This window comes from Elephas maximus, chromosome 11, assembly GCF_024166365.1.
Source record: "Elephas maximus indicus isolate mEleMax1 chromosome 11, mEleMax1 primary haplotype, whole genome shotgun sequence".
NCBI classification, from domain to species: Eukaryota; Metazoa; Chordata; class Mammalia; order Proboscidea; family Elephantidae; genus Elephas; species Elephas maximus.
Window position 1 is genome coordinate 57,539,053 of NC_064829.1, and position 24,868 is coordinate 57,563,920.

At 52.2% G+C, this 24,868-nt stretch overlaps 1 protein-coding gene across 2 annotated transcripts in view; it reads right to left on the reverse strand.

The window, feature by feature from the left end:
- SMAD7 (SMAD family member 7) overlaps positions 1–24,164 on the reverse strand; it is a 31,614-nt gene extending 7,450 nt beyond the window's left edge. The window contains exons 1-3 of one of the 2 annotated variants that reach the window (XM_049900895.1): positions 22,352–24,164; positions 21,030–21,083; positions 14,595–14,666 (exon numbers count right to left, since the gene is read on the reverse strand). In XM_049900895.1, the coding sequence (XP_049756852.1) occupies positions 14,595–14,666; positions 21,030–21,083; positions 22,352–22,964 (739 nt within the window). In that variant the 5' untranslated portion in view covers positions 22,965–24,164. Of the gene's footprint in view, positions 1–14,594; positions 14,670–21,029; positions 21,084–22,351 lie in introns of both variants that reach the window. The other variant, XM_049900894.1, reaches the window with a different exon arrangement.
- Between the last annotated feature and the right edge of the window lie 704 nt (positions 24,165–24,868).

Genomic DNA, 24,868 nt, shown 5'->3' on the forward strand with positions numbered 1-24,868 from the left:
ACCCAAGCTCCTTCACCAAATGGATCAGACAATGAATTCTGGTTGGTGGAAGGCTGGACTGAGAAAGTTGTATTATTTTTATACCTCTGCAACATCTCCACATAGGTGGCTAGATTTATGGGTGGGCAGAGGTGCCTTAGAGTCTTCCTTCAAAGGCTGGTGGTGTTCCCTCATGTCCATGGACCCAACCCTGGGTGAATTCTGGCCATAGTGCAGGCATGGCACACCACCCCCTGAGGTGAGCTGACAGGGGAAGAGGCAGTCAGACACACAGGTTCAAATCATCCCTCTGCCTTGTACCTCCCATGTAACTTGCCAGGTGACTTAACTTCATCCCTAAAAGGGGCTCACGGTGCCGCCTCATAGGGTTGTGGTGACGACTCGATATAAAAAGTGCCTTAGCTTATAGCTTGTGAGTGCTCCACTGGGGGTTGGGCTGGCTTAGACACTTAGGAGCGTCTTCTTCGGTTCTCCAGCTGCGCTAAAAACACCAACCCATCACCCACTGCTGTCAAGTAGATTCTGACTCGCGGCGACCCTACAGGACAGAGAGGAACTGCCCCAGCGGGTTCCCAAGGCTGTCATCTTTATGGAAGCAGGCTGCTACATCTTTCTCCTGAAAACACTGACCACCGTTCCCCTTTGCCCTCACGCGTTCCCCCAGGTGGGGGAAAGGTTCTGGGCAAACAACTATACTTCATGAGCATTTCCCTATATACCAGGCTTTGTTCTAAGTGGCTCATAACAATCCCATGAGGTTACATACTATTACCAGCCTTGTCTTCCATGGGGGAAACTGAGGTGCGTGTCACTTGCCAAAGAACAGAGCTGGGACTCCAGCCCAGAGCACAGGCTGGTGCAAGCCGAGGGTAGGCAGCCACCTCAGGCCTCTAAAGCCACCAGTCCCCAAGGGCTCCTCGCCAAATGCCTGAGGAAGAAACCAGCATCCTCCACAAGACACTTTGGAAATGCCACGCCTACTTCTAGAACTGAGCACAGGTCCGCCCTGAGTCCAGTCTCTAGGCTCACTTGTACCACAAAGCAGAGAAGGGATGCAGCCTCTTTGCCGGCAAGTTGCTTTGTGACCATGGCCAAGTGGCTTGCCCTCTCAGAGTCTCAGTTGGACTTGTCCATAAATACTATGAGAGTGGGCAAAACGGCCCCAGGTGTCCCGTCCAGCCCTGACAGTCTCTGGCTTCACCCAGTGACTCACAATGTGCTGGGTCTAGTATTAAACAATGCTGGTTCCATTTATTTTTACTACCTTCCAGAGCGGTAAGAAAATCACTTTGGGGCACAGGGCACTTTTTTTTTTTTTTTGCATTACATTTGCAACAATACTACTACTGCTAATAAAACCAAAAGGAAAGGAGATTTTGAGTCAGAACCAAACTTTTTTTAATTTTGAAAAGGTACAAACTTGCATCACTGACCTCAGAAAAAAGGTAGGTGCCCAAGAGGGGGCCTCCTTAATCACCCTCTTATTTCCACGGTCCGCCAGGCTTGGCGCCTTGACATTTCTCAGGCATTAAGACCCTCCCAGGTTCCTGGGTGTTGCAAACAGATTGCGCTGGACTACTAACCTAACGGTTGGTGGTTCGAACCCACACAGGGGTGCCATGGAAGAAAGGCCTGGTGATCTGCTTCTGTTAAGATTACACCCAAGAAAACCTTATGTGGCACAGTTCTCCTCTGCATCACATAGGGTAGCAATGAGTCAAATTCAACGCAAAAGCAACAGGTTTGGTTTGGTTTGGTTTACCCTCTTCCCCTGCAAACTCTCCCAAGCTTACAAATTTGGCAGGGCCTGATGCAAAATCTGCCACAGATCCTGCTAGTCAAGAAGGCCGATTTGTAGCTGTGTCCTTACAGCCAAATTATGAGTAATCAATTACTAGAGCTAAAATTTACTCCCCTGCTCCTCAACCTGGCCCCCCCCCGCAGAGCCCCTCAAACATCCAAGCCTGAAGCCCCCAGCCCAGGTGCCCCTTCTAAGAACAGTCCTTTGCCATCAGAAAACATAATTGAGGGTAGCACAAGGCAGAGGAGGGAAGCCACACAAATCAAACGCTCCTGTCTGTCTCGCCAGTCAGGCTGACGCGGCTTCCTGTGCCCCAGCGTTCAGCCATGCAAATTATAGTGTACCCAGCGGCCCGCCTGCCCCGGCCAGCAGTCTGAGGAGGCCAGCTCTGCCCGGGCTCCAAGAGAGGCCTCAGAGGAAGGGTGGGGACTCCCGACCTAGCCAGCTCCATTCATATTATTTACAGTAAATAGGCCTCTCTAATGATTTCTCAAGTTGGAACTTCAAGACTCTTCCACTTCATTACGCCCCATACGGTTCCCACCGTTTCTCCAAAAATAGCTCAAAAGCTGTCTTCAGAAAGGGGGTTCCGCTGTTGCATGCTGCACACACACACCTGCACCCAGAGTCTCCAGACCTGCACGGCATGACCTGCTTGCCTGCCTTCCTGTTGGGTAGGGCCCTGGCCACCCTAAGAAGTCCACTCCTAAGAAAGCACAAGAGGTATGACAACCAGCCAACCAGGAAGTCCATCAATGTCCAAGAGAAAGTCCAAGGCACATCTCTAATTGAACCTGCCTACCTGCCACCTGGAGGGAATTCAGAAATTCCCCAAACTCCCTAACTGGGTTCCTAACTGGGGATCCAGCACTAAACACTGAATAATACACACACTCACACAGAATCCAACAAAAGAATCTTCTATAAACCACCGAAAAGTCCCCCATTTTCTTCTTTATACTGACCACTTGTAAGTGTGCTGGATACATGTTAAAAATCTTAATATAAACCAGTCTGAAAAAGCTACATACTACACGATTCTAATTATATGACATTTTAGAAAAGGCAGAAACTATAGAGACAGTGAAAAGCTCCGTAGATGCTGGGAGTTCAGGGTGAACCGGGGAGGGATGAATAGGCGGAGCGCAGGCAAGCTTTAGGGCAGTGAAAATATTCTGTATGGTTCTGTAATGACAGACACGTGACATTATGCACTTGTCAAAACCCACATAACTGTATGACACAGTGAGTGAGGCCTAATGTCAACTATGGACTTTAGTTAATAAGAATCTATGGATATTAGTTCATCAGTTATGACAAATGTACTGCATGAAAGCAAGATGTTAATAATAGGAGGAACTCTGTGGGGAGGGGAGGGTTAATATGGGAATTGTCTTATTTTTTGTAAACCTAACTACTCTAAAAATCAAGGCCTATTTTTAAAATCTTAATAAAAATTGGTGCTAATAATCTAAAATTCCATAAGGACAAAACCCCCAGAGGTACGGGACAGTTTTGCTTAGCTTTGCAGGTCAGGATGCTCTGTGTGATCAAAGAACACCTCACTTTAATAAAGCCCCTGGCTACACTGACCTCCAGGTCCCCGAAAGGTATTAAAAGATCCAGAAGCAGGCCAGCCCTGCCCCCACCCCTCCCCTGCCCAGCTCCAACTCTAGAGAGTAGGAAAACTGAAGGAGAGGTGGAAAAATACAGGGAGAAACAAAAGTTCTCTTCATCTCGCCCCTACCCCAGCTCCCCTTGTTCCATAACAATTATGAAAACTGTTTGGACGGGATGGCATTTTGAACATTTACTGCATTCCGGCCAATAAATTCCTGCCCAGGATCTGATGGGAAAGCCTCCTTCTGGTGAGCTCCTGTGCTCCCCTCCCCCGCTCGCTCCCAGCCTTCATTCCGTCTTTCTTTACAACCCAATCCCTGGGCCTGGCCAGGCCAGGGCTGCACTGTACTATAGGGAAAAACAACCATAGGACAGACTGGAGACAGTGTGCAGACTGGAAAAGTTAATCATTACTTCTGTCTGCCTCCGTAATCTAATCTCTCTGGCTTTGACACACTCACGGTTCAGTCATCCTGGCCCTTTCACCCCCAAAGCACCCAGGACCTCCTAGGCCCCAGGCCTCCCTTTCCCCCCGCCCTTCCACCCCTGACCTCTAGTCAGGAGGCCAAGGGAGCAAAGGAATGAAAGCCCCCCCCCCCCCCCGCCCCCAATCCTGCGGCTGGAACCACAGGCCCCTGGAGTCCCACATACATGGTTGGCAGCTCTGCTTGCTGTGTGCCCCAAAAGTGTTCAGGAGGCCTCGTATAAAAGTGGGCTTGGGTCGGTCCCAGCACCGCCCCTCCCCCACCACCGTTCCTTATCCACACATGAACACAGACACAATCAGCGCCCCCCTCCAGCCCACCCCACCCCAGAGCTTACCCTCAAGCCCACCCAGCTTCGTTCAGGGGTTGACAATAAGCTCCCCTGCCCCATGTATCTGGTCTATAAGATACCCAAGCCAAGGAAACACTGCCTTCCCTGATGGCCCCCTGAGTACCGAACCAGAAAACATAAAATAAAAAGCCCACTGCCATTCCGACTCATGGCAATCCCATGTGTTACAGACTAGAACCTTCCCATAGGGTCTCCTCGGCTACAATCTTTATTACACAATCTTCTTTATGGAAGCAGATTGCCAGGGCTTTCTTCCATGGAGCCACTGGATGAGGTCAAACCACCCATCTTTGGGTCAGTAGTTGAGGAGAAATGGTTTGCAGCACCCAGGGACCTTTTCCTGAGTACAGGGTTCCTGAGTGAGGGGTTCCATCCCTGGGCTTCCACAAGGCTATGGCCCCCTGGAAACTGTAGATTTGCAAATCTGCGAGTTGTCACATGTATATGCATTTTCCTGGGGAATTATTTCTCAGCTTCCACCCCTTCTTGAGAGTTTGCAAGCCAAGAAACACCAAGAACAATCATCTTTTAATTTTAGAATGGAAGAGGCCATTGGCTACCGCCACCTCAACAGGGGCCTCATTCCTACACCACTAGCTCAGACCAAAGATCACAGATCACAGCACATGGGAACAGCAAGGGCCCTGGAAATCAAGTCCATGCTCTTTATTTTGCAAATGGGAAAACTGAGGCCCTGGAGACAAAACTGACTCACCTAAGGCCATGTGGCCAGCAGGTGCTGGAGCCCTCCACCCTCCGTAGGAGAGCAGGCTGGGCCTCAGGGACAGAAACCGGAGGATGGTTCCCTCCCATTTTAACTCTCTCCAAGCCCCTCCTGAGACTTGGAGCTTTGAAACCACTGCAGCTCCGGAGATGACACCATGCCCCATAGTCTAGGGTTTTCCCCAGGAAGTACTCCCCCCTCAGTGGGCTGTTCACTGTGACCCCACTGAGCTAGAGATGGGCCCATCTATTTTTAAGAACTGTACTGTGCACTCAGAAAATGGTGAGAACTCAACTTTTGCTTTTCTCCCTCTTGGTTACTAATTAACAAAGGTGAGGGGCAGTGCTGGCTACGAGGCTGACAAGGTTCCCAAGCGCTTTCCGAGCTGAGCAGCTTTTTATGACCCTTTCTTGCCTCAGACGTCCACTGAGCCTACTGGGAGAGGAGACACTTCCAACACTGAGTCATGAGAAGCAGTGGAAGGTGGGGAAGAGAGACAGGGAAAATATAACCTCCAAGTGGCTTTTCAGCAAGCACCCTAGAAAATGCAGAGAAAGTAAGTCCTCCAAGGAGCACAGTCGTGTCTTGGCATCATATTGTTTTTGTTCCTGCTGAAGGACAGTCCCAGGTGACACTCCGCACCCCCAACCCCCAAGATCAAAAAGAAAAAAGGCAGTGCAGAAATGAACAAACCCTTGAGCCACCAACAGTCACTAATCTGGTTATCTGAGATCTCAGCCTTCTGTCTGAAAGACAGCATCTCCCAGCTTTGCAAGATGAAATTGGAATTGGGACCAGTTCTTCCCCTTCTGCCGCGGATCAATCTCCAAGCCAAATCCACTCTCATGGACAGCCTTTCCTTGGGGGGGCAGTGGAAGGCTGCCGCCGAGGACCAAGAGGATTACTGAGGGAGCTCCACCAAGTGCTGGAGTCATCGATGGAGAAAGAGACAAGGGCAGGATAAGCGTGAAAATGAAACACCTTCCTGCTTGCATATTAGATTACTTGGTGTCAGCCCCAAACTGGGTGAGCCAGGGGCCCACACATGGGGCTGAGACTTCAGAAACGGGCTTGAACATCCAGATTTATAAATCAAAAAGCCAGGGTTTCATCCCCAGAGGGTCTTTGAGTTACAAAGGGAAAAGTCAAAAGCCTGGGCTTTGAAAGCATCCCACCTCCCCTCTGGCTGTCAGGACATTAAATAATTCCCTTCCGATGTTCCGCCACCTTCTGGCTGCGGCTCCCCTGAAGAGCCTGTGCTTGGGCCCTCACCTCCGCTCAGCTCTGTGCCCAGGTACAAGAGGTCTAGATGAGCAGAGGGACTGGGGGGTGGTTATACGCGTACCTCCTCTGCTGCCGCCACTCTTGCTGTTATCTCAGTCAACAACTGGGGCTGGGGCAGGGTGTGGAACCAGAACTGGAGAGACAGACCTCTGTTTATCTGCAAGCGTGGCTTATCTCAACTCTCAACAGACCACAAAACCAAAGCAGATGACAGAGAGCTCTGCCTATCCTGTGTGCCCAGACCACTACCCAGGGGCCCATCCCTACACCTCTGCCATGTCAGGTAACCCTCACCCCATCGCCTGGCTCCCCCAAACTGAGTCTGCAAGGGGCCTGGCTCCCTCTGTTCTGTAAAAACTCCCTGATGGGCCGGCTGCCCCCTGCCTGAATCCAGAAGGGGCCAACTCCTGCACAAAAGCCCTCCACCTCACTGATTCAACACACAGGCAGACAGCCGTTTAATTCTATCAGGGCTCAAGAACTGCATCCTCAGAGTCCAACACAAAACCTGGCACACAGTAGCTGCTCAATAAATATGTGTGAAATGAATGAACCACAGCGATGCTCTGGTTTCTTCCAAACACTTGGCCCAGCCAGCTCACCACCTGGCAAAAGGAGGCAAGGGTAAACTCACCTGGGAGGCAAGCACACCTTCCCTGGCAGGGGTCAGCCAGAAAGGCCAAGCCTTTGACCTGGGTGCCCTGGGGAGGTAGGAGGATAAATGCCCCGTTCCTGGGGTAGCCACTTCCCAGCCAGCCGCAGCAGATCCCAGGAGGTGTTTCCCAGCCAGGCACCGGCTCGGCAACCTCTGTGGGCACACCACCTGCCCACAGCATTCTGCTCTGGCGTCCTGCTCTGTTTGGACAAGTTACCCTCACCAAGTGCTCAACAATGCTTTTACACACCCCAGGGCTCTTGTTGTGTTATGAAAACAAAACAAAGCACGCTAAGGAAAAGAGCCGGGGAAGGGAGGTGGATTGAGTGGGGAGCGAGCAAGCCACACACAAGTCTCTTTCTTTCTGGTTTCCATCCTAGAGAGGAGAGGGCTCCTTGTCTCACGCATGCAGAACACACAAGAGTGACATTGCCAGAGAGGGGACTTAGAAACCCAAAGACATGTATATGGAAACGGTGCTGACTCATCCAGTATAATACCACCTCCTTCCCACACGGCTGTGGGGCTGTGGCAAGCCCTGTTTCTGGGGGAAGCTTCTGAGTGACAGGTGGGCCACAGAGGCTCCCTCCCCTGGGGCAGAGCACAGTTACGGGCTAACTGCAGTCTAAGCTAGAACACAGCTGTGCCAGGGGTATGCTGAGGCCGTTTCCTCTCCGCTCCTCACTGGTGCCCTGGAAAGTTAAGAAACTCCTGGAGGGGGGAGGGAGTTCAGTAGTTTGAAAACAAAGACAGCCCTAAGTTCAAACCTGCAAAATGCCAGGCACCAGACATTAGGGGAAGGTAACACTGGGGTGAAAAGGCTAAGCACTCCAGTAAGTCCCTACCTACCCACCACCAAAAAACATATAATTTTTTTTTTTTTTGCAAGTTAAAACTAAGCTAATGACGCTGGGTGGGGCTCAGTGTTGAGCACTGCACAGCCAAACCAAAATTAGCTTCCAGCCAAGAACTGCTTGGCCTCACCATTTGGGGAAGGAAGCTGAAAAAGTCATGAAAGACTCTTTAGTAAACCGGGAAATAAGGCTGCAGTTAGGATTTCAACTGAAGGTGACCCTTCTGGTAAAATATTTTTTTAAATAATAAAAATAACATGAAGTTCTCAAACAGCCTCTTTCTTAAAGAAAATGGCCTAAAAGTTCTCGTGGGAGTGGAAGGGAAGAAGAAAAATAAAACAAAACCAGGGCTAGATTCCCCTCAGCCACTACCTTTCATGAACAACTTTTTTCTGGAGTTCTTCTCATAAAAGGAATGATGCAATTTCCTGTCTTGTCCCAATATTTCCTGTTAACTTACAAGGTGAAAGTTATCACCCTGTTTTAAACAACTGTCCCTCAACTCCATAGAAAGTTCCTTTTTCCATCCAGTGCCCCCTCCCTTTCACTAAATCTTCCTATCTTCAAAGAGAAATACTATCATTTTCTACAACTTTAAAAAAGGTTGGTTGAAAAAACCTGTTCTCTTGACAGGATACTGAGCCTCCAACTAGAGTTCCACAGGAACTCAAAAAGGGATCCAGATACCCAAAGAGACCAGAGAGAGAGGAGGGTAAGGGGCTGGGGGACGGCTGAGCCCATAAGCAAGCCAATGTGTTTAGGTGGTGTTGCTGTGCCCAAGTGCATGTTGCTTTCTTGGTGTGTTAACCACTAAATTGAGAACTGTGCCTCAGCAGTTAATAATATCTCCCTGCTGAAAATAGCCAGGAGAGGAAGCCTCTCTGTGACAGTAGGCACGCAGCCAGCCTCTGGGCCAGCCATTCAATACTGAGTGGGAAAGATGGTACCGCCAGCGGTGACCTCCCAGCGGCTGCTCTGTACAGTATCCTCTCACAAGGCTCCTGCACAGGCAGGACTCCCGGGTGAGTTCACACACTGCCTCTGCAGGCCTATAACCAGAAAGGACTACACATCTGCCAGGGCCGCAGGGGCAGCCCAAGGGTCAACATCACCCAGCAGGGAGTCAGGTGGACCCCAGACTTTGGGAAGCATCCCCTGCCATGACTCTAGTTGACTATCATCATGGGGTGGCAGGGGTCTTCAGGAGCAAGCCATGCACGCCAAGGGAAAAAACAGCATCTGGGCAGAGTATGAACAAGCACTCACTTCCCCTGACAAAAAGGTCAGGCTTGGAATGGGGGAACTTTCCTCCCTCTTGTTTCTGCAGCCCGCATGGAAAAGAAAAGGTCAAAAAAAAAAAAAAAAAAAAACTAAGACCAAGATGGGCCTGCTCCTTCAGGTAAAACAAGACAGAGACAGGCTCCAGCCTGTGCCCCAGCCCATCAGATGTGCCCCCAGGAGACCGCGGAGGCTCTTTGGAAACAGGTGGCCGCAATCAGTAGATCCCAGGCACCTGCCACAAAGTTGTCTGTCTGTTTTTCCTCTCCAGGGCCATGCTTCTTTATTGATTATCCAGATATTTGCATGTACTTAAAAGCTATCACAGGTCACTTTCTAAAAACTGTGGTGAGACACTCATGAAACTAACCATTTGTACATTACCATGTTCACACCGTACGTTCACACTGCTGTGCAGCCATCACCACTATCTAGCTCCAAAGCATTTTCATTGCCCCAAAAGGACACCCCATACCACGGGGGTCCCCTTTCACAATGTTGTTCAAAACATCACAGCAAAATGGGAGAAGGTGCAGAGTTTATTATCTTCCCTCAAATGTGTCCACAATCAAACAAAAACCTCATTTAAGAAGAGGCTTGACGAGAAAGATGCTCAAATTCTTCACTAAGGGAACTTAGATGGAAGCTTAGGAGGACCCTGCACTGCTGCCAGAGAAACCACACAAGATCTGATCCAGCAGGAACACAGATCTCTCCATTCCCTACACGAGGGATCCCCAAACTTATCTGCACATTGCAATCACCCGGGCTTCAAAAAAATCCTGATGTGAGTCCCACTGACAGCGACTGTGATTTAGAAGGTCCCAAGTCATTCTAATGTGCAGGCAAGTCTGGGAAGCCCTGCCCTACACCTTTTCTTCTCCTGCCAGGTTAAGACAACTACTTTGAAAGCTTCAAGGTCTAGACAAGTGAAGAAAAAGCAGCCTTGCAATCCTAGTATTATAAAGAGCACTATCATGGTGCAGTGACCTCAACAATGAAGCAAAGGAAGCCAAATTTATCATGAATCCTTTGGCATGTCCTCCTTCAGTGGCCCACCGGCTCGGAGCTTGCTCACAGAGGGGCCTATGTCTAGAGGTGCCACAGCCAGGCTCTGCTTAGAAAGGCCCTAGTTTGTGTGTAAGGGGGAGGGGATTAGTGTACTGGTCTGTAGCCAAACGGAACCTGGCCTTCACCTGCCTCCACCCATGGCTGGCGGGCCTGTTGTGCTTCACCAGGGTGTGCAAGGCAGCAGCCCATCTAGTCTGGCCGGCAGAGCAGCCCAAATCTGCTCCAGAGGCTTCCAGTGCTGTCACCCTGCGTCTAACCCCTGCCTGACTGCCTCATTCTTTCCAGGACAAAACGGGTTTTATCAGCAAGCCTTTCTCCAGGTGAGTTCGTGACCTGGGGCATTGCAGAAGAGGCAGGCAGACACCCTCTGTCCCAGGCTGGTCCTCACCTAGGAGTGGGTGTGCGCCAGGTGAGCCGGCCCTAGCCCCAAGTCATGACGCTGGTGTTTACTGAGCTCATGGATCGTGTGCCTCGAGATGCAGACTGTCACTTCTCACAGTGGCCTTGGGGGTGGGGAGGGCAGAAGAAGGAGCTTGCTTGCGGTCACACGTGCTGGTCCTCCCCAGAGCCCATGCTCTTAGCCACCTGGATGAACTGCCAGCTGGGCTGAGCTCAACCCCCTGGCAGGAGGGGCTTCAATGAAACCACAAGCTGCTGGTTCCCAGAGGAAGGACATATTAAACACTGCAACAGGCACCCAGGCCCAGACTCCCAGTTTGCTATCACCCATCCAAGCCAGACAATAAATAATTGGGCACATGCAGCCGAATGACTTTCCTTAAAACAGGATGGAGCAATCTTCCCTAAGCTGCTTGGTTTGAAGCCCAAATTGACTGTGGACTGAGCCAGAGCCGCACATTGAGGATATAGAGGTATTTTTGAAGGCTCCCCTCTGAGGCTAACACAGATGCCAGCCGGGATCAGAGAGGAGGGGAGAGACATTCCTGAAGTGGATGCTGGCTGAAGGACACGCCCATCACCCAGACCTGGGAACTAGAAGCCGAAACTCAATCTTCAGACCTCAGCAAAGGAGCTGGTCACCCGTGGTTTGGTAGGACGTCGCTTCAATAAGCACGCCTTTGCACAGCCAAGAGTCAGGGTTCTCTCAAGCCCCCAAAAGATACCTCAGGACTTAGGTCTCCACTGCCACCCACTTCCCTCCTTGAATTCTGAATAACTAACTACAAGTGGCTGCTAGCCTCCAAGCCCTGCCCAGCTGGCTCCAGACATATAAAGGAGGAGGTGGCGGATGGGTGTGCAGCTGAATAACCTAGAGCTCTCAAGGGAGGGGGTGGTCCTTCAACCCACCCAAACCAGGACAGCAGACGGACTAAATGAAAGCCCCCAAAAACCCCAGATGGAGTCTGCAAAAGAGACAACTTCCCCCAGGGCCCTGTTTCATGCCTTTCAAAAGACAGACATACCCAATCCAACAATTTCACCCCCTACCCCCATAAGCCCACATCCTCACTGAGAGGCTGCCCTGATGTCACTTGACCCTGTGTGCGAGGGACTCGTCCCCCCCCCCCCAACGCCTTTCCCCAAGCCTGCCATAGGCATCTGTCTGTGAATGGGACAGTCTATCTGTATGTCTGCGTGCGCGCACACACACATAAGCACGTGCTCGCTCGCCCAGACAGAGCCATCCATCTGTCTCGGAGAGCCGGCTGTCAGAAATGTAAGCACAATCTCCTGGAACCGAGTGACTGCCTTCTAAAAACGTTTTCCCCTCTGAGGAAACGTGCAGGCATGGGGTGTGGCCTCGCAAGCCTGAGGAGGGGGCCCATCTCCATGCTGGAATTCCAGCCGCGCTCCTTGGTCGCCCACTCCCGGTCCTCCCTGCCCCCTTTCAAGGGGGCAGGAAAAGGACGGGCCAGCCCTGGAGTCACCCAGCATTTCTGGAGGGGCATTACTTTGAGCATGCCCCCACCCCCACCACAGAGGCACCACATTTTCACATTCGCCTTTTTTTCCCTTCCCTTCTTCCTTTGCCAAAAGAATCAAGATCTGGCTCTGCTGCCGACCTTCCTCCCACCCTAAAACTGAGCCCCATTCATGAAGGGCAGCTCTCAGCCAGGGCAGGACAGGAAGGAAATCAGCACACGGGGCCTGTGAAAGAGACACTCAGAGTGGTTATTTCTCGGGGCGGGGCGGGGGGGGGACCCTGCAGACCTCTTCACTGCACCCCACCTTGAGGCTCCACTTGCCTTCCTCCCCACCCCCTTGGCAAAGCAGGCCTGGTTTCTACCCTCCTGCTCTGCTAACCCGGTCCCTATCCACAGCCCTGCCTCCTTCAGCCACCACAACAACCCTCTCTGGGGCCACTGGCCTCATCCTCTGCAAGGCAGGCACACCCAGCCTCCCCCACCCCCCCATGGAAAGATCAACTTCTAAAAAGGAGGAGGTCTGGGCTTTCTCCATTCGCAAAACCCTTGGCCCTGGACCCAGGCTACTAAAATCCTCCTTCTGGGGCCATTCTTGCTACTCAGAATGTAGACCTAGATTGTCTCAGTGCCCATCCCCTCCCCTCCAAACATCCCCAACCCAGTGACATCTACCCAAACAGCCATTTCTACGACCTCCCCCTCACACACATTATTAATGCGCTGCTCCAACTCCGAACGGAAAGAAGAAAGAGCTCAAACTTTGAAGCCCTGGGAATTAGTAAATCAAGAGCTAAAATTCAAAACAAATGCTCTTTCATGTGGAGGCTCTAGGTTTTTTTGTGTGTGTGTGTGTGTGTGTGCGTGTGTGCAGTTTTGTTAAACCATGCAATCCCTTCAGACATGCCACCCCTCCCTAGCAGCCCCCCTCATTAATCTAAATGGCTGCAATTACCTGTTAGGGGAGGGCAATTAATAATTATTTTACCCCAGTTTCTTTCTAGAAAAGGTTTTGGGAACGGAAAGCCCACCCATCTCAGAAAGGGCTGGGTGGGTCCCAATGTTTAGCACTTGCAGACGGTAAGGAGGCGCTGGTTCAGCCAGTTCGTCATTTCCTCCAGCAGAGGAGACAGACAAGATGTTATCAATAAAACAAACCTTCCGAAAAGCACCCTTTCAAAAGCTACCACTTCCCTTGCTTATTTCATGTGGTTCAGAGGGGCCGGGGCTCCTCCCAGCACATCCAGAATTTAAAAGATACAACCATCTAACAACACCCCGAGTGTGCCATCCTGCTCAGATCCTTTCCTCTCCTTGGCCTTCTTTCTTTCAGGAACGTATTCAGCCTTACAAAACAGAGAAGACCCGATTCATAGGGTATTGCACTCCTTAACAGGTCTACCCCTAGTCCGGCTGCCCCCTCCCTGGGTCCCTTTTTTTCCTGCTCAATTCTCATTAGAAGCTTTAAGTAAACAATACCCTCTCTCTCTCAGATAACAGAGTATATATTGCACCGAAATAAAAACAAACAAGGGTCTCCCTAAAGACATCCTCAGCAAGCTCAGTTCCTGGAAAGGAGTGCCCGGGAGAAACCCGTCCCAAATGAATGGAGCCCAGCTTTGACGAGTGAGTCAAAGAGGTCACCTCGCAAAAGAGGGTGCACCACAGTCCCCCAACAACGCACTGATAGTTCCCATCTGCGCTGCCATGATTCCATACCAATGTCCAAAGTCAAGAAATGCCAAACACCCAGAACGCTGCAGGAATTTTTCTGTTTTTTAAGGTTACTTCCCCTCTTGCTTCAGCCAGTACTTAGAAAATCCAGTGATGACATACTGTGGGGTTGAGAAACACAGGTGGAAATGGGCGTCTTTCGAAAAAATGAAAATGCCTCCCACTTCCACTGCCAAAGAGTTTCTCTAAGTTTCTCATCATCCTCTAATGTCCCCGCAGGGGCAAGGATGGTCTGGCTTACCCACTTCACCTCATCCAATCCCATAATCCTCCTGAGGAACACTGGCATTCCAGACTCTCACTCACGTCTGTGAGCCCTGAGGATAACCCAACCCTCCTGGCTAACCGCAGTGTCACCTTCGTCCCCAAACAGGCGCTCCTGAGTCCCGCAGCTTAAGACATGCAGGGAAGCTGAAAGGCCATCTACTCTGAACCCATATCCTACCCTTAGGATCTGTCTTCAACAAATTATCAAAAGACGGATCTAGTCCCTTCAAGACACCATACCCACAGATGGCAAGAGCAAAAGAGAGTTTAAACTTACCAAAGTCACCAAGTGGAAGCCCCTCAAGCCAGGAGCTTCTCAAAAAACAACCACAAAGTACCGCACAGAACACAAGTAGTCCCCAATTGGCCCCCATGCCCCCATCTGTGGGGCAGGTCCCCACTGTCCTCACATGGAAGGCACTGAAGGACACCATCAAGTCACCAAGGATCCACCCAATATAACACATGCAACAATGAAGACGAATTCCAGACCGGCTGAGGTGGCAGGAGCCACCTCCATTCTGCCAACCTCCCATGATTTCAAGACAGCTTGGAATTGCCAAGAAAATAAGACAAAGCATCTTACCTGAAAGCCCCCCAGGGGCCAGATAATTCGTTCCCCCTGTTTCAGCGGAGGAAGGCACAGCATCTGGACAATCTGCTGCGGATCCAAAAAGGAGAGACGGATAAATATGCAAATAAATAAATCAAAACACCAAGATTAATTTTTAAGCACATTCTAAGCAGCATTAAAGGAGACCACACATTCCAGGCGGCTGACTCGCCGCCACGATGCTGATTAATGGTCTGCTCAGGCTTCGCTGCCCATCATAAGACAGACCACAGCACCTTGTCACCCGTCTGGGCTCTGGGCAGGCAGTTAATCATTAGTCAAGTCAGGCTCAATCACAGACTGGCTGGAATGTCTCTTTTATTACAAGTTCCCCATTGAGGAAATCAGGTAGTTCCCAAGGTCAAAGCAGGTTTAGGTACTACTTTCTCAAGCCTGGCTGCTATGTCTCCCCCACATCTTTTCCAGAGAAAATCAAGGGCAAAGCCTGGCTGAACCCAGAGGCCTCTCTGTCAGTCCCACGGGTAACGTCTCGCTCTTCTTTGTGAAGACCGACTTTCCAGTTCTTTAGGAGTTTCTTAAGACTGACAAGTACAGGAAAGTATTGAAATCTCAAGTGTAACTCAATGAATTTTTGGTTTTGGTATACACCTATGTAAGGAGCCCTGGTGGTACAATGGTTAAGTGCTTAGCTGATAACTGAAAGGTCAGTGGCTCGAACCCACCAGCCGATCCATAAGAAAAAAGACCTGGTGATCTGCTCCAATAAAGAGTACAGCCTAGGAAACCCTATTGTGCAGTTCTACTCTGTCATATAGGGTTGCTAAGAGCTGGAATCAACTCAACGGCATGCAGCATATACCTATGTACGGTTCCTGGGTGGGGCAAAAGGTTTGCACTCAACTACTAACCTAAAGGTTTGCAGTTCAAACCTACCCAGGTGCACCACAGAAGAAAGGCCTGGAGATCTGCTTCCACAAAGAGTACAGCCAAGAAAATCCTATAGAGCAGTTTTATTCTAACATATAGAGCAGTCACCAGAAGTTGGAAATCAACTTGACAGCAATACATATACACACACCTGCGTGACCACCACCAGAATCACGACAGAGAACATCTCAGCAAGGCTCCAAGCCTAGTGGACAGTGTTCTACGTCCTCCAAGGCCTCATCCAAACCTCCAAGCCTTTCCAGACGACCCCAGATCTGCAAGGATCCCTGCCCTCTGTTCCTATAAAATCTTTCTGGCACCAGAACTTGGAGTTTTCTTCTCCTGTCTTTATTGATCGATGTATTTATTCAGTTCCTATGTGCCCTAACTACACCATAAACTTCTCTACAACTTCCTGTCACCCTCAGGTACTCAACGCAGTAACCTAAATATCAATGCAGGTAATTCCAATTCCAGCCGAGAAACAGATTTTACACCTCCCTCCAAACAATTTAAAGAAAAAATGATGCCCGTGAACTACAACTAAGTAGTCCCACAAAACAAAAATACACAAAACCCCGTTAACTTATCATTCACTACTACCAATGCCAAATTTACTGAAGTCCATACAGAAATTCTGGTTCAGGAAAGGTGTGCCCCAGCTCCACAGCAAACACGCCAGGATGTTTCATATAACTTAAGTACAGCAAAGTACTCAAATCTCAAATTCGACGGAATCCAGTCATACAGCATCCAGTCCTCCCACCCCAGGCCACTAGCAGGATGTCTCTGAAGTGTGTATTACCAGTTTCTACTTGAAACAACTTGGCCAAACTGGCAAACATGGAAGCCAAAGCAAGGACCAGCCCTGAAGCAAGTAGCCCATGGGTGCCCTGTGGTGGCAGCAGCTGCCTCCATTTCCTGATAAAGCGAGGGTGGTGGGGCTCTAAGCTGGCCTACAGAAAGCCCCAAACCACCCCTGGGCTACTGCTGCCGCCCCTTAACCCTGAGATTCTCTCTGGAATCCAGGGCTCCTCCCTCTCCAGCATTCTCTCCCAGGCTGGAAGAGTAACTTTTCGAGAACTCTCCTGAACAGTATCAGGGAGGAAGAGGGGGAGATGGCGGAGTGGTGGCGGCAGGCAAGGGGGAGAGAGAGGACTGTGTGTGTAATCTCACTTTATCAGGGTAAAGTATAATTCCTAACAGGAATATACAGTTTTACAGGATACACTTAATCAAATGGAAAACAATAGGGGGAGGCAGGAAATGGAGTTACTTGCTAAATGGTGTATACCCTACACTTTCTAAACTACTTTGATGGCCTTCGCCGTGTGCTAGAGATAGGCTTCTCAACCTTGTCCTCCACCCACCCCCAAAAAGGAAGACACCCCCGTATTAAATGTGATGACTTATCCACAGCCACGCCCCATCGAGCTCTGGCTGGCGGAATCCCAGGAACAAGGTGTGTTTCAAAGGAAAAGCCCGGCATCTCCAGGCAGAGCAGGGACCACATCCAGAGTGTCAGCCGTCTCAGATCAAAGGTAAGCCAGCTCTGCACTGGCAACCACAAGCGTTTTTATGAAATGGTACTCTGCCCTTCTACAGCGCCTTTGATCTCCGGAGGGATTTACAAACATTAATTAGGCCTCCCTACCACCCTTGTGAAGTAGCAAAATATACCTGTTCAACATGCATCCAGGTAAACTGAGGCATCGCTGACTAGCCCAAGGGGCCACCCAGTGAGTTGGGTTGCACCCCTGGGAGCTCCTATCCCACGGCTCTTCCTCCCCAGTCAGGCCAGAGTCCCAACCCTCTTCCTTGGAGGCGTCTAGACTGAGACAGCCTTCAGCATCCAAACTGGCCTCAAGCTACCGCCAGGCTTGTAAAGGTCAATGGGGCCAGGTCTCCATCCCTCACCCATAAAAAGACTCCGCGAAGACAGATGTCCAAAGTCAGGGTCTCAACGTCTGCCTGTGTCTCCCACTCCCCAAAGCCCAGGCTGGCAGACACACAGAAACTCTAGCCATTCCTGGCTCTCTTCCGCCACCATTGCCGAACATTGTGAAGTGCTAGGTTCTACGGGAGAAAAAAAGGTGTTCCCTTCTCCTAGCAGCTCCATCCAAACCAAAGCCAAACTCCATTGCTGCGGAGTCAATTGTGACTCATGGCGACCCCGTGTGTTACAGAGTAGAACCGCTCCATGGGGTTTTCTTGGCTGTAGTCTTTACAGAAGCCAGGCCTTTCTTCCATGATGCCACTGGCTGGGTGGGAACTGCCAACCTTTAGGTTGATAGTCAAGTGCAAACTGCGCCACTCAGGGATCTAAGCAGCTTCAGCAAAATCCTCAAAACCCAAGCTGGAGGAGCAACCAAGAAATGAACTGTTGAGAACAAGTACAAGGTGAGGGAGTCAGGAGTCCCACTGAGCTTCTCTAACTAAGAGAATGTTTGCAGGAGAGCCAGGATACTCCTATCGAGTTAGCTGTAAGCTTCCTAAGTACTGTCTGGGACACAGGAGCCACACCACCATCAACAACAGATCCCAAGTGCCCCAGCTCTGCCATAAATAGTTCACACAACACACAACTCAATGAACTCTAGTTACAGAAAAGCAATCCACTGGATGGGAATCATCAGATTTTAGGGTGAGCACATCACCCTGGCTGCAGATGAATGAATGAACCAATGAATGAATGCGTACATCACTGAATCTAACCCATCCATCACCTGGATTTAAAACAAGGCCTGAAAAAGTTAACTGAGTGGCCTGAATTAAAACAGGGCCAGACTCCTCAACGAAACTTTGGAGACTCTTCTGTCAATGGCCACTGGCCACCTGGCTGCCTTGTCCAACAACGTCCCCATGCCCTTTTCAAGCCTTTCAGACATTCAGAGCTAGACACAGTAGGCAGAGTCCGCACAGCAATTCCCACCCGCAGCTTCCCGTGCCACAAACTGAGACCTATTGTTGAATGGCATGTTCTTATCCCTTATGGAATGGAGTTCCTGAGTCATAGTCAAAAGGCACAGCCACCTTGCCCTTAGATTCAGTTGTGTCTAACACTCCTTCCCAGAAGATCCTGCTGGTCTTGGTCCACCGAGGACCCAGGTGTACAAAGGCCAGGCCCTCAAGTGGCTTAACCCTAGCAAAATGGGGCTGCCTGCCTTTAGCCTTCAAGTTCCTCCACAGGCTGTGGGGTACCAGGCCCAAGCCTGCTTCTCATGGTCTCTTCCCAAGAAACTTCACAAAAGGATTCCCTTAGTTGTACAACTGGTTAAGAGTTTAATAGATGTCCACTGAAAAGCCTTATGCCTGGTTCTCACCCCAAGACCAAAAATTCAACCTAGGGCTTAGAAACTTAAGAATGTAAGGGCTGATCTAAATTCCTAAGCCAAAAACTCTTCCATATACAAGGTGGGGGTGAACACCTGAGGCAACACCCCATCTGTGGGTCTAGCCTCAGTGCTCCTAGCCTCAATGCCATCGAAACCATCCCTGAACTTCCAGACCTGTCCCAGGGCTCCACTAGCCCCAGATCTGCCTCAGACACCCCTAGACCTGTCCTGGAGCCCCTCCACCCCTACTCTTGTCCCCAGGCCTCCGCCAGTCCCAGACTTGGCCACTTTCCAATGCAACAGGACGCACTCTGCACTCTTTCACGGGGGCTTTGTCTGTTACCCTCTCGTGTTCTTACATAACAGAGTCTTTTTTCATTCCTTTTTTTGTTTTGTTTTAAACAAAACGTTTTGGGTGAGTAACCAGCTGTTTGAGTTTCCGATTAGCAGGTTAATCACTTCCTATTGGCTGATCTGGGGGATTTTTCTCCCCCTTGGAAATGGCACATTCCCTTCTTTGTGCCTTCTCTGTTTACACACATTTTGCTACCTAATGTCAACACTTGCTAATGAATAAATATATCACTCCACTCTCTGAAAATGAGGTCCTGGCCTGGCAGAATGACTGCTTAAATCCTGCTAATAGATTTAGCCCAGTATCTGTCTTTACAGGAAACCCAAGAGAATGTGGCCCTTCTTGTCTATGGACTGAGGAGGTTGCTGGGAACACAATCTTTACCTCCAGGGCCAAGATGACTGTTCTATTTCTTGCTCTCTTAAGGAAAACCTGCAAATTTGCATATGGAAGGAAAAACAAACAAACAAAAAAAAGGGCAGAGATGGACCCTTTGAGGACTAACCTCACGAAAAACTCTTGAGTCTTATTTAAACCAAAAAGCCTAGTCAAGTCACACTCTTTGGGAAAACAGAGCTTGGTAATTTCTGTTAGCGTTTGTTCCCCATACAGAGAGCTGGTTATCTCCCTCATTAATGACCATTTATCTGGTGTTTTGTAAATCGAAAGCAAAATATCACGTTTTGCAGGCCACTTATTAGACAGGCAGCGGAGCAAGCAGCAACGCCTTCCCAACTTGAGGGAGCCGGTGAGTCCTGGGAGGGCTGGCTGCAGAGTATGGGCTTCGCGTACACCATTCATTAAAGTATTTAATTTATGACAACGCCCCAGCAAAACTTTTAATTAGTGGGGGGAAAGGCCCAACAGCCAAAACTCAGGAGGCGGAAGAACTTGTAGAATTCCAGAAGCTAAATGGTGCCCAACCCTTCACTTCTCCCAGAACCTTGGCAAAAATAAAAATGTCGCCACCAGCTTTACCACCCTTAGGCATCAGTAGATAGGCACACAGACAAAAGTTACAATCCTTACTATCAGTAAATGAATTTCACAGGACAAGAAGGGGCTCCTAGAAACTGGGGTTCCTCCCTGTCGTCATCCGCACATCTCAGTTTTGCTGACCCTCTTCCCCCTCCCACTGTTAAATCCACCCGGTGAGCCCCGTGCTGCCAGCCAGAAGCTGAATGCAGACAACCACAACAGAGCTGGTGCCAGTCTCAACTGGGCTTCTGCCCTGGCCCAGGGCGATTCAGTTACAAAGCAAAAGGCATGCAGAGCTATGCTAAAAACTTTTATGGCCCCAACCAAGAATTCTGAGAAACCCCTGGAGAACGCTGACTTGGAGGTGACTAGAAGGGTGAGGGAAACCAATTAAGGGTGCTATGGCCTTTACTTCTTAAACTTTCTAAAACCTTTCTCCAAAGTCTTTGCTTCCATCCAATTAGCCATTCTTCCCACTGCCTCTCCTGGCGCTCATAAAGCAGTCTCCAAATTTTCCCATCAACCTGTCCTATTTGGCTCCCAAGACCCTTATGCGTGGATCAAGGCTTCCACGTGCTAAGGCCACGCCAATTTCGGTGATGGAGTGCAAACACGTAAAAAAGGAACACAATGTAAAGCTCATCTAGGAAATACCTCCGTAAAAAAAAAAAAAAAATCCAGTCACAACAAAAACTGAGAAAAATCCACCAAATTTCCAAAAGATGAAACCTATATAACCAGCTTGCCATAACCCATCCCTCTCTCGTCCACTGCCTAGAAAGAAAACCCGAGTCCTAGAAGCTCCGAATCTAACTTCAGAAAGGAAGGGTATTTTTAAAAGCATCTACTCACCAGTTGGTTTGAGAAAATCCATCGGGTATCTGGAGTAAGGAGGAGGGGGAGACTCTGGAATTTAAAAAGTAAGAGAAAATAAAGGCCGCGCCATGAGAAAGAGAGATAGAAACTTACGATAACAGAGGCATTCTTTGAGCCCAACTGTTTGTCTTAGCTGTGGGGGTTGGAGGCAGGGCCGCGAGGCGGTGATTGCCTTGATATTTAGCTGTCAGATAAACAAAAGAGGCCGCCTGGCGCCAGCCCCGGCGCTCCGCTCCTCCACGTCTGCGGCCGTCGCCGCCGCGTTCGGCCAGCCCGGCTGGAAACCACCGGCTTGGCCGCGGCTTAACGGGGCATCGCACTGCACAGTTCAAGGGCGGGGGGCGACAAGGCACCCTCCGAGCACCCCCCCACCCCCGGGCGCAATTTCCCTCCGCCCCCGCCGCCGGGCTCCCCTGGCCCAGCCCACCCGGGAGGCGCGCCCCAAAAGTATTCTAGTGAACTCGAGCGGGAGGGAGTCTGGAGGCGCTGGGCTCTGATGACCTAGGGTGTACCATGGCCCACCCCGGGCACAGACGTGAAGGAGTGGAGGTGGCTGAGAGGATAAAGGGACGGAGGCTCCGGGTCTCAGCCGCGCAGCCCAGGCCCCAGCGCTGAAAGGGGCAGCAGCAACACCGAGGCGCTGGGGGCCAAGTTAATAGGCATTCTATGCTTTTCTGTTCTGGAAAAAGTAGGGAGACCCAACTTCGCCTGACTGTTTTTGTTTCACTCCCGTGCTGGCAGAGTTGGGGGGGATTATCAAGTTCGGCCTCCCATCCTAACCGTCTTTGACCCCGAGCCCCAAAGCTGAGCGCCCACGGCAGAATCGGGGCCACTTGTGCCCGTCGTGACTCTCCTTGTTTACTAAGAGAGAAAAGACTTTGCAGCCTTTACAACTCCTTGCTTCTCCCAGCCTTCCTTGGCGGGCTTGGACCGAGGCCAACTCGGCCACACACCTCAACGCCTTTCCGGGTGCGGGATAGGGGTGAACCCCCCCTCCCCCACCTTTTCTCTGCATCCCCTTACTGATGCGGAAATGAGGGTGCCTAATTTCTACCCGCAGGTCTGTGCAGCGTGTGCACGAACAATGCCACAGCCTCCCTCGGGGCAACAGATAAGAACCTGGAAGGGAAGCCCCAGGGAATGTCCCTGTCCCTTCTCTGCCTTTTCCCAAGTCTCCTGCCAGAAGGGGATGCACACTTCCCCCTGGAGAGGTGGCTGCAAAAACACACAGCGCACTGGGGCTTTTATTCAACCATCTGAGCGCGGGGGTTGAAGAGGGTGGTCGCAGAACTTCTTACCTAGTTCGCAGAGTCGGCTAAGGTGATGGGGGTTGCAGCACACCAGCTCAGGGTTGATTTTCCCGTAAGATTCACAGCAACACAGCCTCTTGACTTCCGAGGAATGCCTGAGATCCGGCCACCTGAACACTTTGCACAGCAGGAGGGGGAGCGAGTAAGCCGAGGGCGGCTGCGCGGGCTGCGCGCCGGCGGGCGCCCCCGGGCCCAGTCTGCAGTCAAGGCGGCCGGGAAGCAGGAGGCACGCGGTGCGGGTCCCGCCGCGGGACTCCACGGCCTGGAGCAGCAGCTCCAGCTGCCGCTCCTTCAGTTTCTTCAGCACCGAGTGCGTGAGCGCCTTCAAATCCGCCTCAGCGCCCCCGGCTGCGCCGGCGCCCGCGGTTGGGGGATGGGGATGGTGGTGACCTTTGGCACCTCTGACTGCCTTGCCCATGCAGCAGCCAGCCCTGCCCGCGCCGCCGCCGCCGGCCCCATGCGCCCGGGCGTCCGTCGCCCCTTCCCCCCTCGGCTCTCCTCCTCCGCCGCCTCCCCCCGCGCCCTCCTCCTCGTCCTCGCCGCCGGGCGCACGGCTCCTCCAGAGACGCCGGACGAGCGCAGATCGTTTGGTCCTGAACATGCGGGGCGAGGAAGCGAGGAGAAACGTCGTTTGCCGGCTAAGGAGCGAACATGACCTCCGCACACCATGAAGAAGTCGGGCGCCGAGTTGGGGCAGCAGGCGCAGGCGACAGCAGCAGCAGCAGGGGCCCGGGCAGGAGCGGCGGCGGCCCGAGGGGCGCTCCGTGGCATGCGCCAGTCTCCCAGAGGCCGGGGCGCGCGCGGGGGCCCGGGGGCGCCCGCCGGAGCTCGGGGGCCTGCGCTCCGGCTGCCCCACCCCGCGCGGCCCGCGCCCTGCGCGGCTCTCGGGCCCCGGCGCGCCCCGGAGGAAAGCTGCCGCCGCTTCCCTGGGGGCGACCAAGCCTGCCCCCGTCGGCGCCTCCCCAAATAGAGGCCCCCCCGCAGCGGCTCCCGAGTGTCGGGCTCGCCAGCCTCGGCTTTCTACATAGAAGATCCGCGGGGGCAAAAACCGAAAGGCGTTCGGCCGGGCTGTTGGAGGGAGGAGAAAGCCTCTTTCCCCCTTGCTAAGCAACTTAATTTGGGGGTGGGGAGAAGCAAGCAATTAAAAAAAAAAAAGCAGGCACGGGATTTATTTTTTTCCTCTATATCCTTAGTAACCGGATCTCCTCGAATTCCGTGCACACGAAGACTCAGGGGAGGGGCCGAGTGGACTTCACCCCGCATGAAATAAGAAGGCTCGCTCAAAAGCTAAGAATGTAATATGCAAAACCAAAAATGAAAAACACAACCTCCTCGCACCCCGGAGGTCTCCGGCTGGAACTGGGATAGAAAAAAAAAATGTTTACAAAGTAGAACAAGATGTTTGAGGGGTGGAAAACCGTATCCACGAGTTACATCCCCCCTTCTTTCCTTGCACAGCCCCGCTGGTCTTCCTCTCCTTATCTTCTGCCAAAAAAAAAAAAAAAATCGTGTATTTTTTAATCCACAGAAAGCTTTGGCTCGGTGGCTCCAATCCTCCGCATCTGGGTATTCGAGGGGAGTCTGGTCTTGCCTCCTGCGCTCCCGGGGGCCCTAGGCGGGACTTCCTCGGGCTGGCGGAGGCGCAGGGGAGAAGATGCTGCGGCCGCGGCGGCTGCGCCTGGCGGAGCTGACAGCGCGGGGGAGGGCGGCGCGGCGGCGGGCCCCCAGCGGGTCGGCGCGCTCTCGCCCTCCCGGGGCGCAAGCTGCTCGCTAATGCGGGGACCGCCGGCGCCCCCTCCCCTGGCCGCTGCTGTCCACCGAGCCTCCCCGCATGGGCTGCTCGCCCCGACTCGGCGGCGGCAGGAGGCCCCGGTGTCCTCGCGCCGCCTCCTCCTCCGAGACTCTCCTCGTCGCTCCCCGGAGCCTCCTTGTCCCCCGTCCGCCCTCTCCTGGCTCTCGGGTCCTGCTGCCGCCGCCTGGGGTTCAAAGTGCCGCACTCCGGGGCTCCGCGGCCAGGCGCTCGGCGGCTTGGCGCCGGCGGGCTGGCTCCGTCTCGGGCAGCTCTCCCCGGCGCGGCGAGCACACCAAGCGCGGCGCCCTGCTGCCTCGGCTTGCTCGGCTCAGGGACAGGGTCCTCCGTGCGCCGAGCGAGCGAGCGAGTGTGCCCGGGGCTCGCCGCCTCCCGCAAGGCCTCCCGCCCCCGCCCCCTTCCTCCCCCTCCCTACCCGCCCCCAGCGCCGCCGCCGCCACCGCCTCCTCCCCGCCCCCCCGCCCCCCCTCCGGGCCTCTGCTCGGCTGGTTCCACTGCGCAGTGGCGCGCCCGGCTCCGGCCTCGTCACGTGGCCGTCTAGACACCCTGTCGCTTTAAAAAAAAAAAGCGATTGTGTTTCGCAAACAACAGATCGGGTTTCTAAAAGCTATTTCTCACCCCCCCCCCCACCATTGCCACCCCCTCCCGGGTCTGAAGGGGGGGTGGGGGAGGGCGTGGGGCGCAGAGGCTCCCAG